The 13,519-nt window shown below is 35.7% G+C and overlaps 2 protein-coding genes across 4 annotated transcripts in view; both read left to right on the top strand.

Moving 5' to 3' along the window:
* LOC129280697 (regulator of G-protein signaling 22-like) overlaps window positions 1–4,700 on the top strand; it is a 35,858-nt gene extending 31,158 nt beyond the window's left edge. The window contains exon 24 of one of the 2 annotated variants that reach the window (XM_064111979.1): window positions 2,350–4,700. In XM_064111979.1, coding sequence (XP_063968049.1) covers window positions 2,350–2,624 — 275 coding nt within the window. In that variant the 3' untranslated portion in view covers window positions 2,625–4,700. The remainder of the gene's footprint in view (window positions 1–2,349) is intronic. The other variant, XM_064111980.1, reaches the window with a different exon arrangement.
* Window positions 4,701–8,543: 3,843 nt separating this feature from the next.
* Window positions 8,544–13,519, top strand: part of LOC129281028 (GDP-fucose protein O-fucosyltransferase 1-like) — a 9,760-nt gene continuing 4,784 nt past the window's right edge. The window contains exons 1-4 of one of the 2 annotated variants that reach the window (XM_064111978.1): window positions 8,544–9,039; window positions 11,206–11,330; window positions 12,349–12,525; window positions 13,373–13,497. In XM_064111978.1, the coding sequence (XP_063968048.1) occupies window positions 8,919–9,039; window positions 11,206–11,330; window positions 12,349–12,525; window positions 13,373–13,497 (548 nt within the window). In that variant the 5' untranslated portion in view covers window positions 8,544–8,918. Of the gene's footprint in view, window positions 9,040–10,537; window positions 10,702–11,205; window positions 11,331–12,348; window positions 12,526–13,372; window positions 13,498–13,519 lie in introns of both variants that reach the window. The other variant, XM_054917017.2, reaches the window with a different exon arrangement.

Genomic DNA, 13,519 nt, shown 5'->3' with positions numbered 1-13,519 from the left:
GAAGCAGACTATTTTTATGATATAAAATATGATATTATTCGATCCGCTAACTACCGCTCACACATAAGGACCTCAATAACATTGAGAGATACACGATCTATACATGTTATGTGCCACGTATATCTGGAATATTATGGAGAAACTTGGGAAAATTTAATTTTGAATGGTAAACAATCAATCACAATATTGCCTCTATATTAAAATATGCAGACATTTCCCCAAATAAAACACATGGAACTAAGATTAACAAAGGTAAACAAAAACTGCACATTGATTTTCCATTATTTCATTAATTTGTTATCAACTGCGCATATAATTTGTGAAATATAAATGTCCAATCACGAACTGCTTCAGTCCGTTCTCACGGTGACGATCATAGGACCAAAGAAGACTAGTATGAAGAGAATGTTATTCAGATGACAATTACCGTCACCTGTTAGTGAATTCATTATCTAAGTGATGAATGTCCATCTCTTCATAGGTCCATGCAATGATACATGCACCCAGGCAAAAAACTAATCTTCTATTTTGGGGGGCTATTTTTCACAACCTACTGCCTAAATCTACAACATTGGATAAGCTTTAACATTGCAGTGAATGGGATTTTTGGGGTTTCTTTGTTTTCCAGGGCTCTCTTGAGCACTTCGGGCCCCCAATGTAATTTTTTTCCCAGCATGCAACACCATGGTTCATAATTATGAGAGGACTTGTGGGTTGGTCAGCTTCTTCCTATAGGCCTATATTTTGAAAAATAAAAAACAAACAAACACATATTTATATGATTAATCCCAAGTGTAGGGAAGAAGTAGTGTTTACTCAGTTGAATTATGAGTGAGATCCCAGTAAATTTTAGTGTTTAAATGGAGTTGAAATTGATTTGAGAGAGAAATATTGTGATTAATGCATGGTGCTGAGTACGCTTTGGTCGGCTAATCTCTCAGGATTAATGTGAAGTTCTGACATTACAGTAAGGCACAACCCCGGGGGGGTCACTCTCCACATGGCCTACTACGCACCCGCGTCCAGAAAAAGCGTTGAAAAGGGTCCCGTTTCAGGCACTCGGTCGACGTCTTTGGCAAAAAGGGTTGCATTTCAGCACCATTTGCTCGTAAATCGCCAATAAGGGTAGCCTTTTCTTTCTCTCTTCACGCCGTTTAGGGTTGCTAATTTGGTTATGAAAATAACGCCATTTAGGGGTGCAAATTTGAGGAGACCCGGGAGCAGACTTAAGCTATAAACACCATGAAAGGCGATTTACAAAACAATCCTCCCACACGCTGGCGCGGCCAGCGCAGCACTTATGAGAGCATGGACCTACTTGTATTAGGTCCATGATGAGAGTTACCCCCGTACAGTTCTAGCTAGTCTCTTACACCTGGCTCTATACTAGGCAGCATGCGTTACCCACACGGTCCACAGGTATCACATTAATCGATTTTGATGTTAACGCCACTTAGGGTATCAAATAAGGGGATTTCCCTGTTCACGCCACTTAGGGTGGCTTTTCTCATTGGTTACGCCGTTTAGGGTGCATTTCCTAGGTTGTCGGACACGGGTGGGTAGCAGTCCATGTGGAGAGTGACCCCCCGGGGGCACAACTTGCATGCATGTATTATAAAATGCATGGATCGGCACCTAATATCCAATAGAACTGCAATGCATATGCCACGTTTAGACTCAACAATTACATTCTGGGTTGTTTCAAAAGGGCTTAAATATAGAATGCCCAAATTAAAGGCCATTATAACCTCTAGTTAAAAGAAAGTGACTTTGATTTCAATATGATTTTTTCAAATGAAATGACTTGTTTTGAAATTGGTGCAAATATTTAAATCAGTGCTGCACATTTAACTGATGCATTAAAATATAATTGAGAAACATATTTGACTGGCTATATTCCACTTTATAAACAGGCTTTATAATGAAAGTCACTTCTGATTTTGTACCTTGGTAAAGGTCAAAGGTCAATGACTTGCAAAATAAAGTCACCCAGCTTTATTTCATAGACTTGGGTGGAAACTTGACTTGTTACCATTATCATTGTTGTGTTGTAAACCTTGTTTCTCAAAATTTGAAAATTTGGAGGACAGCTGGGAAAAAGCTTTTTCAAAGATTTGGCATGAGTGGAATCATTCTTTTGCCTGGTAAGAATTTTTTCTATAGGAATTAGGAAACAGTTTTTGCTAGGCAATAAGAGCTTGCCACCATTGTCAGAGGGAACTAGGTATCATATAGTGCTAAAATACAGCACTTAGCTTCTGTCACAATGTTAGTAACTTATGTTTTTATTCTCCTATATAATCATGTTTCCTGTGTATTCAATTTGAATTCCTGTGTTTGTTTGTATAGGTAAAGGAAAGACCAAATCTAAGACGAAAGAAGGAAGGGGTAAGCGCAGTCCTGCCTCTAGCATCAAAGACCAGCCACTGACGAGCAGCCTGGGAGGTCAAAGTGATGGTCCAGCCAAGAATGGGGTCAAGAAACGTGTTACACTTGTTGAACCGGTCAAACCACCAAAGAATACTCCAGGACCTCATGGTGACATGGGGACAAAGGTCAGAGGTCAAGGTAGGCAAAAACCGCCCGGTCAAGTGATGCAACCAATCAAATCGAAGAAAAAGTGAGAGTAATGACAAATGATTGATTTGATAATTGATTAACTTTTGTAAGGTAATGAGCTTTAATGGTATCATTAATGTTTTCAAAATCATGGTTTGAATTGTTTTTTTTTCTCCAAGATTGATCAATTTACATGGTGGGGGGGTGGGGGGGTGTTTCACAAATATTTAAGTGCGACTAAAAATCCTTGAATTTCCAATTGTGCATGGTGTATAATGCCTCACTGCATTGGTGAAATCGTGCTCAGGAGATGCACGCTACTGGGTCCTCATTATTTAGATCATGTGTTGAATTCACATGTGGGCCTTGGTACATCGCTTTAATAAGTCATTGTGAAACACCCCTGTGTCCTGTGACACAAAGGTTAGCGATTAATCCTATGCTTGATTTTTACGATTGATTGCAAATTGTAGTCAATGCAATCAATGGTAAAATAATGCTCTGCAGTGATCGTTGAGCTCTATGTTTCGGGCCAATGGTCTTATCCCTTCTTCATGTGTACCATTAATATTTTTTTTCTTGTTAGTGGATAAAAGTGATCAACAATAGATGGATAATTCCTATGCCAAATTTGCTTTCCACCAATCAAACAACGATTTCAGTTGATTATAATAGTAGCTTGTTATTCTAAACATGTTTTGTGAAACCCACCCTCAGGAGTAACTATGCAAGAGCAAATCACGTAGTAGCAATATTAATCATGCAGCTAACACTTCCAACAAGACTAGTTTTATATAATTCATTTATTGCGTATGCAATTACTGTGGCTGAAAAATGTTATTGAACTTTATTTTTATGACAATATAAAATGTACATTCAAAGCATTTTAAAGTATTTTTAGAGATTGTAATAATAAGCAAGTAATGGAACTAAAGCAATACACACAATTTCTACTTCACTGTATAGCTACTTGTCTGATATATTCTCTGGAAAATAAAATGATAGGTTCTTTTGCTTGTCTTTGATGTATTGTATAGTATGCATTATGAGGAGAATTGTAAATGCTTGACTTGGCAAATATAATGTCAGCATGTATATTACAGAAAGTAAATTGAAAAATTGTTAATTCATTTTTACGTAAATTATTTTCAGGGGCCATTCTTATGGAAGGATTTTCGCTTTTTTTAAACGCTGTAAATATAAATTTTATACAGCAGTGAAATTTCTATACATTCCATTCATTGTATCTGCATTCTTCCAAGTCTTCGTCCTATATTATTTGTATAGCTTGTGAATTTATGGAAATCATTTATATTTATGCAATATAAACCTCTATGTATATGTTTATTGAAAAGGTGAATTACAAGTAACTTCCAAATCCTATGGCCTGGAATCCCAAAGGAGGTTTGAATTGCATTCATTGTCTACAGAGAGGGTAGAAAGCCCTCTTCTATTTTTTAAAGTGCACTTTAACAAGTGCATGCCTTGCCTAATTGTGCTCCAACAGCAATTATGGGTGGGTGCGTCGTGGTCTAGTGGTTCTCATGACTCGCCTTTCAAACAGAGGGTCGTGTGTTCGAATCCTAGCCATGGCATGTTTTCCTTCAGCAAGAAATTTATCCACACTTTGCTGCACTCAACCCAGGTGAGGTATATGGGTATCGGCAAGAAGTAATTCCTCAAGAAGCTGTGCGCACCAGAATAGGTAGATTAGCTTAGCCGGGGTAATATAGGAGTGCCTTGAGCACCTAGCAAGTTGGACACGTGCGCCATAGTATACAAATCCTATATTATTATTTTTTTAAATGTAATTGGATCATATTCAGTGTGTGTGCATATCTGCAAAATCTGCAGTGGGGGTTTAAAGGGGAATTTCACCCTGACAAAAAGTTAATTGTAAAAATAGCAGAAAATCAATACAAAAGAATGCCGAAGGTTTGAGCAAAATCCATCAAAGAATAAGAATTTTGATTATTTGATTTGTGACATATGTGAGCAGCTTCCCTACATATCGTATGGTAAAAAATCAATTAACTGTCATTTTCTCAGAAAATTGAATATGGTTTTTACTGTACCTTCAGTACATCAATAGACAAATCATTTCACATCCATTCCTAAAAAGAAAGAAAAAAAGTCCCCACAAAACATTAAAAAATTGAAGTTTATGCAATTTATATTACTTAACATACAGGGCAGCTGCTCGTTTGTGACATCACAAATCCAAAACTTAAAATTCTGATAACTTTCTTAATCTTTAATGGATTTTCCTCAAACCTTAACCATTATTTTTTTTCTGCTATTTTTACAACAAACTTTTCTTCTGGGTGAACTTTCCTTTCAAACCGAAAAGTGGGTTTAGACCTCTTTTGTGAATTCAGGCCTTTGTGTTATGCTATATGTGAGAATCATTTCAATTTGTGATTCTTAAATGTTGGGCAATTTGTCATAATATGACAGATTAGCAATGCTTAGTATTTTGTTCTGTTGATATATGAGATTCTTATTCAAGTCAGGACCCAGTTGAAAAGACAAAGGTTTGTAAACAAACTAGATTACAATGATTGCTTGAATTGACCCATATAATCCCTTATCACTTCTTTGATTGCACATGAATTCAAGACAATCTAATAGATTTCCTTTAATAATTTATTTTGGATGCACATTCAAGACAATTAAATCAATAGCTTTCCATAGATTTCATGTGATGCACATTTGAGAAAGGTAATAAATACATGTAACTTTCCATAATTTTGATTTGATGCACATGCATTGAAGACAATGGAATCAGTAACTTTTCTTAGCTTTGATTTGACTCACATTCAATATAATGAATCAATTTTTTTTTATTGGATAGACATCTAAGACAATGGAATCAAAAGTTTTCCATTTTGATTGGATGTTCATTCAATACATTGGAATCTTAGCTTTCCATAGTTTTGATTGGATGTCTATTCAATACAATGGAATTAATAGATTTTCATAGTTTTGATTGGATTTCCATTCGTGACAATGGAATTAAAGAGATTTCAGTAGTTTTGATAAGACTCACATTCAAGATAATTGAATCAATAGCTTTATATTGTTTTCATTGGATGTACATTCAAGACAATCGAATCAATAGCTTTCCATGATTTCTATACAGGCCATGATGGATATTACTTTAATATTTGTATGTAAATAATGTATGATAAGATCATAGATGTTTGACAGTGTGATGCGTTTAAGTATAATAGTAAACTATCCTTGCCATGAGAGTCTGTGTGTGTGCAGTGATGTATTGTGTGTTTGGCATAATTGTATAATCACAGAAGTACATATTTTCATATTTTCTAGTTAATATATTGTCAATTTTATGAATTTCTTCTTCCAGTGAAGTAATGGATGAGTTGAGTTGGCTCATTATTGTACTTCTTTGTGCTTATCAATATCAAGTGCCTTGGTGAATAGTGCAAGTAAAAACCGTCCTAATTTATACGAGTAAGCTAGGGGAATAATTAATTATCATTATTATCATGTAAACTTTTATCAGAGTGAGGGTCTTATTTTCTTTTTCTTTGTGTATTGTACTGTATGGCATTCTCTTTTGAAGTGTGGAGATATCGTGGAGATATGGGCAGAGTCTCTTCGTGAAAATGGAAATATCCCTGTGATCAAAATGTTTCATTTACTTTGCTGTATTGTTGGAATTTGATAAATCCGATACAAGTTTTTACAATAAGGCCCAAATTCACAAAGGTGGTTTTAAAAACCAACGGTCGAACCCATGGTTTATGCTGATTTCCTGTATAAATTACGCTTACCGGTGATTTACTGCGTATACTGAAAAATGTCCAATACTGATGCTTGCCTTTGTCACATTGCGCCTAATTGATGCCTGTTGCCATGGTTAAGTATGCTATTTTATTCATGAGTCCAATGTTTAAAGAGTGGACTCGTTAATTCATATTGGTGGACCTGTGAATAAAATAGCGTACTTAACCATGGCCACAGGTGTCAATTTGGCGCAATGATGTGACAAAAGCGTGCATCAGCATTGGATGTTTTTTTATATACGCGGTTAATAGGTGTAATATATACAGGAAATCTGCATAAACCATGGGTTCAACCGATGGTTTTTAAAACCACCTTTGTGAATTTGGACCTTATTGTTACTCTTTGACTGCAAGGAACATGTACATGTAGGATGTGTGCAGATTGGACGCTTATTTTTCAAGTGCCATATATTATTAGTCTTGTTTTGCTGCAGGATGGGTAGTACATATATACTCAAAGAGTGTTATATACTTTTTTTATCCATGTAAATACAATATGTCAGTTGGTATGCAGCTTTGCTAAGTGTAATGAAAAAAATTTATCATGTATATTGATTTGATGAAAGAACCATGATCAACCTAATTATTAATATTTGCTCTTAAGGAAATCCTCACAATTTTGTAAAAAGGGTTTGAAAAAAGAATTATGAAGATTCAAATGTTCTACTTTCATAAGTGCTCAAGTATTTTCTTTATTCGATCTTATTTCTCAACAGATATTCATTTGTGTTGGACCCATTCTCAACAAGTTTTTATCCCCCCATTAAGTGGATGATTAATTTGAAAAATAAAAGTTTTCTTTAAAAAAAATAGAAGAAATAGTGAAGTTTCTGATATTGGGATAGCATATTATAAATGGTCTATATTCAATTCTTCCATTTAGTTCTATAATTTATTCCTAATGTTTACCAAAAAATATTTGAAGATAGTTGCTTTTACAATATAAGTCATACTGGTTATTAATGAATAATGAGCTGCCTTACAAATTTAAAACAATGTGCTTTTTATTACCTCACCTTGATAAGTCTAAAAGTCTTTTAATCATAGCTGCAATCTTTACAAGATACATTTTCCTCAAAATTGTAATGAATATATTGTTATATATTGTTTTGCATGTATTCATGTCTGTAAGAAATTGTTGCCTTTTCTTAGTCCTATGCAATAACATTTTTGTTGTTTTCTATTTCACGGTATTCATTGTGATTAAAGTCATTAGATTAATATGTGTGTGTGCCGTGCCATTACGAACAAACCTTGACTTTTGTATATGAATAAAGAGCTTATGAGTCGTATCAAATGAAAGTCATTAAAGTAGAGTGTTTTTTTTTTTTCGTACTGAATGGGCATTCATTTATGTTTACTGGATAGCAATGAGGGAGAATTGGAATGTGGGAAGAGGGAAAGGGGGTGGGAGTTGAAATGTGTGAGAGAAGCAGAAAAACGTAGGAAGAAAAAAATGTAAGGAGGAAGAGAAGGGGAATAAGGAGGAGTAGAGAGTGAAAGGAAGAGGATGAGGAGAAGAAGAGAGAAGAAATAAGGAAGAGAAGAAGGAGGAGTAGAAAGTGAAAGGAGATGGATGAGGAGGAGAAGAAGGAGAAAGAACAAATATGGAAAGAAGGAGGAGGAAGTGAAAGGAGGAGGAGAAGAAGAGGAGAAAGAAGAAATAAGGAGGAGAAGGAGGAGTACTAGTATAAAGTGAAAGGAGGACGAGGAGGAGAAGAAGAAGAGGAGGAGAAAGAACAAATAAGGAAGAGGAGGAGTAGAAAGTAAAAGGAGATGGATGAGGAAGAGAAGAAGGAGAAAGAAGAAATAAGGAAAAGAAGGGGGGGGGTAGAAAGTGAAAGAAGGATGATGAGGCGAAGACGAAGAGGAGGAAGAAGAAGAATTTCTAAGTTATCAACATGCAAAGCATGATATTCCCAAATATTTCTTTATCACTTTTTTTCAGAACATGACGTGATTTTGGCTCTTTTCTTCTTCCTTTTCCTCCTTCTTTTGCTCCTTCTCCTTATTTTGCTTATATTGTTTTTGTTTTTCATTTTATTTTATTATATTATCATTATTATTATTTTCTTGTAAAACGAATGCTTACCAACGTTGGTATATAATTCAATTTCAATTGTTATTCTGTTTGAGTTTGGGGTTTGTTGGCATATGACCCCCCCCCCCCTCATCGCATAAAACGGTGACGACACCTTATTTCCCGGGTCGGGGATAAGAGGTGTGACCCAGGCGAAGAGTAATAACATCGACCTTTTGTGTGAACAAGGACTTCGAGGAGGTTATATGGGAAGGGTTGATTTAGACGAGGGGGTTGGGTGGAGATTGTATTCTTTGTGTTCCACCTGAGTAACTCTCAAAGGGCTTGGAAGAGTGTGAGAAAGCGACGTGGACAAACTGTTCTGAGGTGAATAGGAATGCAACAATGAAAGATAAAGCTAAGAGGCACATTGAAGCTATATACACGTTGGATGTACGACTACTCTCTCTCAAACGTAACGCTATTTCAGGCATTATCCTGATTGAAAAGGGCATTGTTTTAGAACCATGAGGGCTGATTACATTGTCTTAGCGATCCTGGTCCTAAGTGGGCTAGCCCAAGGAAGAATAGTTGGATCAGAACTGGAATGGGATCCTAAGGGATATATTTTATACTGTCCGTGTTCAGGTAATAGATTTTAGTACTGTTCCATAGACCGGCAGCTAGGCCTATGTATTTCTTTGTGTATGCTTTAATTGGTCTTGATAATATTATAAATGTAATTGCTGTTACTGAGAACACTTTTGTTTGCATATTTACCTATGGTATGGAGACAAAGATGTGAAACGGTTGCTGGATACTTTTTACTTAGTGCAAAACATTGCAGTATAAGGAATAATGATTGAGGGTTCTTTTCATTAACTATCATCTGTTGTGCATAAATTACTTTGTTGCTTTGACTGTCTAAGCTTTTCAAAATAAATGGGTTTAGCCTGTTCCTTTTCAAGGTTGTTTCATTGCAGAGGCTTGTCAGACATAGCAACACATATATCCCCAGCACACTTGTTCATTTGGGAAGAAATTTCCATAGATTTGAATCACCCATAATATAACGAAGCCTACAAATTATTCAGGACCTACCACCATTACTATAAGGTAGGCATATATACAAACATTTGAATAGGGCTTCATGTGTTTATAAGTATGTCTAGTTAGAAGAAACGTTTGCAATAAATTAAGGGATGACCCTCGCCCTCCCCTGGGCCAAATTAGCAGACGATTTTGATATATTTTTTTTTATTGATCTGCATTACGCTTACGATATAAAATCATTATCCTGTTCAATAAAAGAAGGTTTTGTATGGAAACAATATACGCATGAATGTTTGCCAGTCCGAGCAATTACTACTTATAGATAAAATAATATTCATCTCTAATGAAATGATTTGCTTTAAAATTAATCAAGATTTGAATAAAGACCCCAACAATACAAACCTTTAAACTGGGGAGCGTTTCACGAAAAGACTTGTTGGACGTTTTATCCGACAAGTCCCGGTTTTATCCGACAGTTACCATAGTAACAGTGCTTCTCACCCAATCAAAATCAAAGGAAGTTGTCAGATCTAACAACTTGTCGGACATTAATGTTTAATGAAACACTCCCCTGGTGTGAGTGGTGCGACAAAATAAGGTTGAACTGAAAGATAAAAATGTTTCATAAGTTATATTCTATTCACTAAATTTTTATTGATTGAAAATGATCTTGAAGTTGAGAATATTTCGGCAGTTGACACATCAGACCGTTGAAAACTCCCAACAGGCCTGAGAGATTCTCATTAAAGCAAATTTGATAAAATGCATATTGATTTACACACTCAATCGAAATATTAATATTACCATCATCAGTGTCGAAATGAGCAACCCCCAACAAAACATGAGGGGCGAAACACGGTGTGGGAGGCAGATATTTTTTAAGTCCCGAGCGAGCGAAGTGAGATATTCAGGAACGCCATCATATCTGAACCCTTTTCCTGTCCTTTTCTTCCCTTTCTCCTCTTTTTTCGTCGTGGAACTTTTTTGAGGGGGGGGGGGGGGGGACATGCTAAAATTCCCCATCTGCACGCCAGTGAGATCTATTAACATTTTACACTTTAACCAAGTGCATTGTTATTTATTTCCGATACAGGACAATTTGCTGGACAGGTCGAGCAGCTTTTGGGGACTTTATATTTCGCTAAAATGCTGGATCGAGTCTTGGTCCTGCCTCCCTTCATCAACTATCCGTGTGGTCGTAAAACGCATGCGCATAATTACGGCTTACAAGTTTCGGCGGGAACGAAGGAAGGAAATGTAAATGAAATAATATTTGATTTCAGACCACTCTCTCGATCTCTGTCTCAGGTTTAATCTGATCAAGGAGTTTTCTGATCTAACTTTGTCCGACCTTTGTTGATGTGGTATTTGATGAATGGCCAGGATAATCCATTGGCGATCATGTGCGTTACTAACAAGCTGGGAATTTCGTTGAGACTGGAGTTCAAACCTCCCATCATCATAATTATTTGCGTGCGAGCGACGCGATCGAGCAAACATACCTTTGTCTTTACTCCTTGATATTTCATCCATCGATATTGAAGGTAATTTCTATTATGATCAATATATGATCTTTTATGAAAAGAAACAACGAGGAAGCAAAATACCACTAGAAAAGGAAATGTAAGCGGCCGAAATATAAAAAATATACATCTAAAATTGCGATGTTGCAGAAACCAATCAATGGTTTAAAAAATATGATAGTATCTTCATAATAAATTATTACCATATATCAAATATCAAATACGTATGTCTTTACAGGGCGATTCAGCAATCAAGTGGAGCTTCTATTGGGGTCATTATATTTTGCAAAGACGCTTGATCGAGTCTTGGTTATACCGCCATTCATCGATTATCAACACGCAGTCGGACAAAGAAAAGATAATGTAAGCATTTGATTAATTAACAAAACCTCGAAATCCTGAAAATTTCGATTAAAAAAATCTAATACCTAACATTTTGGGTCAACTTTTCAAGATATAGTTGACAAGATTAGAGCAATTTATTTCCCCATGTATTTCCTATTTTTCTGAATTTATAATATCATTTGAACTGTTCAGATTACAAAAAATGGGAAAACTGCATTGTAGGACTTGTTCTTCAAAATGCTCAGAGTGTCTATAATAATGCGTTTTTCTAAACAGTAATACAAATGGAATAACATTAGACAGTAAAATAATATATTTTCTATTCAGTATTTGTAAAGCATTATGATTGAACCCAACCAAAAAATATATATATGTAAAATAAAAATTACCCACTTATTATAATCTATAATAGGGGAATTTTTTATATTGATGTCTAAACAATTTTACTTTCAACCACTAGATTGGCATAAACCATTGTAAATTAGTTTATATTTTATTATATTATATCATGTTATATTATATTATTTATAATATATTACAGTCACATCAACGAAAACAACTCCTGACCGACACACACAATCGATCGGTTAGGAATCAGTACGTTGGTACGTGTGACTGTAGCATTATGTATCTTTCACAACTGCAATGGGAACATATTTAAGAACACAGTAAATGTATTGAAAATGCCCGTCAAAATGACAAAGAACAGCCAGGAGATCTTTGTCGAATATTGGTGAACCGGGATAGTTTTATTATTTCGGAGCTGACGAAAAATCATGTCGATTCTTTCGGAGCTGAAGAAAAAATGGCAAATAGGTCGTTTGTCCATAGTCCAGGACGAAACTGCTTTAATTTTTGATTCACCAATTTTTGACAAAGACTTCTTGATTGTTAATTGTCATGAAGGGCATTCGACAATTTTTATTTCTTGCAAGCCTTCTGCGTCACAGTGTGAAAACTCCTCATTACCTGTAAACTTCGTAAAAAGTTTTGACAATGATTGTATTAACCGTGTTCTTTTCATCTAACTTTCCAGCTTTACGTTCCCGCGACGGAGTACTTTGATTTGAACGCTCTGAGAGAATACCATGAAGACATCGTCACATTTGAAGATTTCATGTACGAGTTAGCACCAACTCATTGGCCTTTGGCTGAGAGGGTAGCATACTGCTCGAGCAGGGCAGCTGAGGGAAATAATGATATGTGTCCCAGGGTAAGACCCCTTCCCCCTTTTCAATTTTTTTTTTAAAATGAAGGAAACGAAATTGAATTATTACAGTTCTGTAAAATACTCTTCAGATCTTTGTCTGGGGTCTGAATTACGTATCATTGTTCAGATTCAAATTTACTTTATGTATATCCATCACAAACAGAAGCAAACAAAATAACAATGCATATTCATGCATGCACATGAATTATTTCGTCATATCTACAATGGCATATTAAATACATATCAATGAATAGTGCTGATATATTACGCTTGCTCGCTGAGTAGAAGGCATTTCGTTTGAAACCAACTTTTTGATGATTGGTAATTTTGATTCGATATGATTTTGAACAGGATCGATGGTGATGGTATAGTGATGGTAATGTTAGTACACATTTATACTTTTATGTATCATTGCCCGATGCATAAAATCCAACCTAGGCGAGACTTTGTTGAAGAAATAACAGTTTGAAGATATCTCACATGATTTTAGGTATGGTAATACACCACGCACAAGAAGTATACAAGCACTTTTATTGGTTGTCTGCAGAGGCGGCGCCACAGTCGGGGCAGGGGGGGGGGGCCGCCCCACGCCCCTGTGATTTTCTTTTCAACAGTGAACAAAAAGAGAGAAAAGAAGAAGGCAAAAAGGGAAGAAAAACTGAAGACTATAAAGAGGAGAGGTTCGATTTAGAAAAAAAATGACGTCACTTATTAGTTGTCTTGCCACCCTATCTAGGCACTTCCTTTGTAATATATTAAAAAAAAATCTTTGAAACGATAATGAATCAGATAGTCATTAATTAAAACTATCCTAAATGACATATATTCTCATTGATTATATTTTGAACAGAAAGGAAACCCATTCTCTACCTTTTGGGAGGCTCAGAATGTTGAATTTAGTCGATCTGAAATCTGGTCTGGTGATCTTCATTACAACGTCGAGTATGATCCATGGAGGGTCATGTGGATGGAGACGTAAGATATACAATATCACCAT

The sequence above is a fragment of the Lytechinus pictus genome, chromosome 17, assembly GCF_037042905.1.
Source record: "Lytechinus pictus isolate F3 Inbred chromosome 17, Lp3.0, whole genome shotgun sequence".
Classification (NCBI taxonomy): domain Eukaryota; kingdom Metazoa; phylum Echinodermata; class Echinoidea; order Temnopleuroida; family Toxopneustidae; genus Lytechinus; species Lytechinus pictus.
Note: the sequence above shows the minus strand (reverse complement) of the source record. Positions and strands in the feature narration are given on the sequence as shown.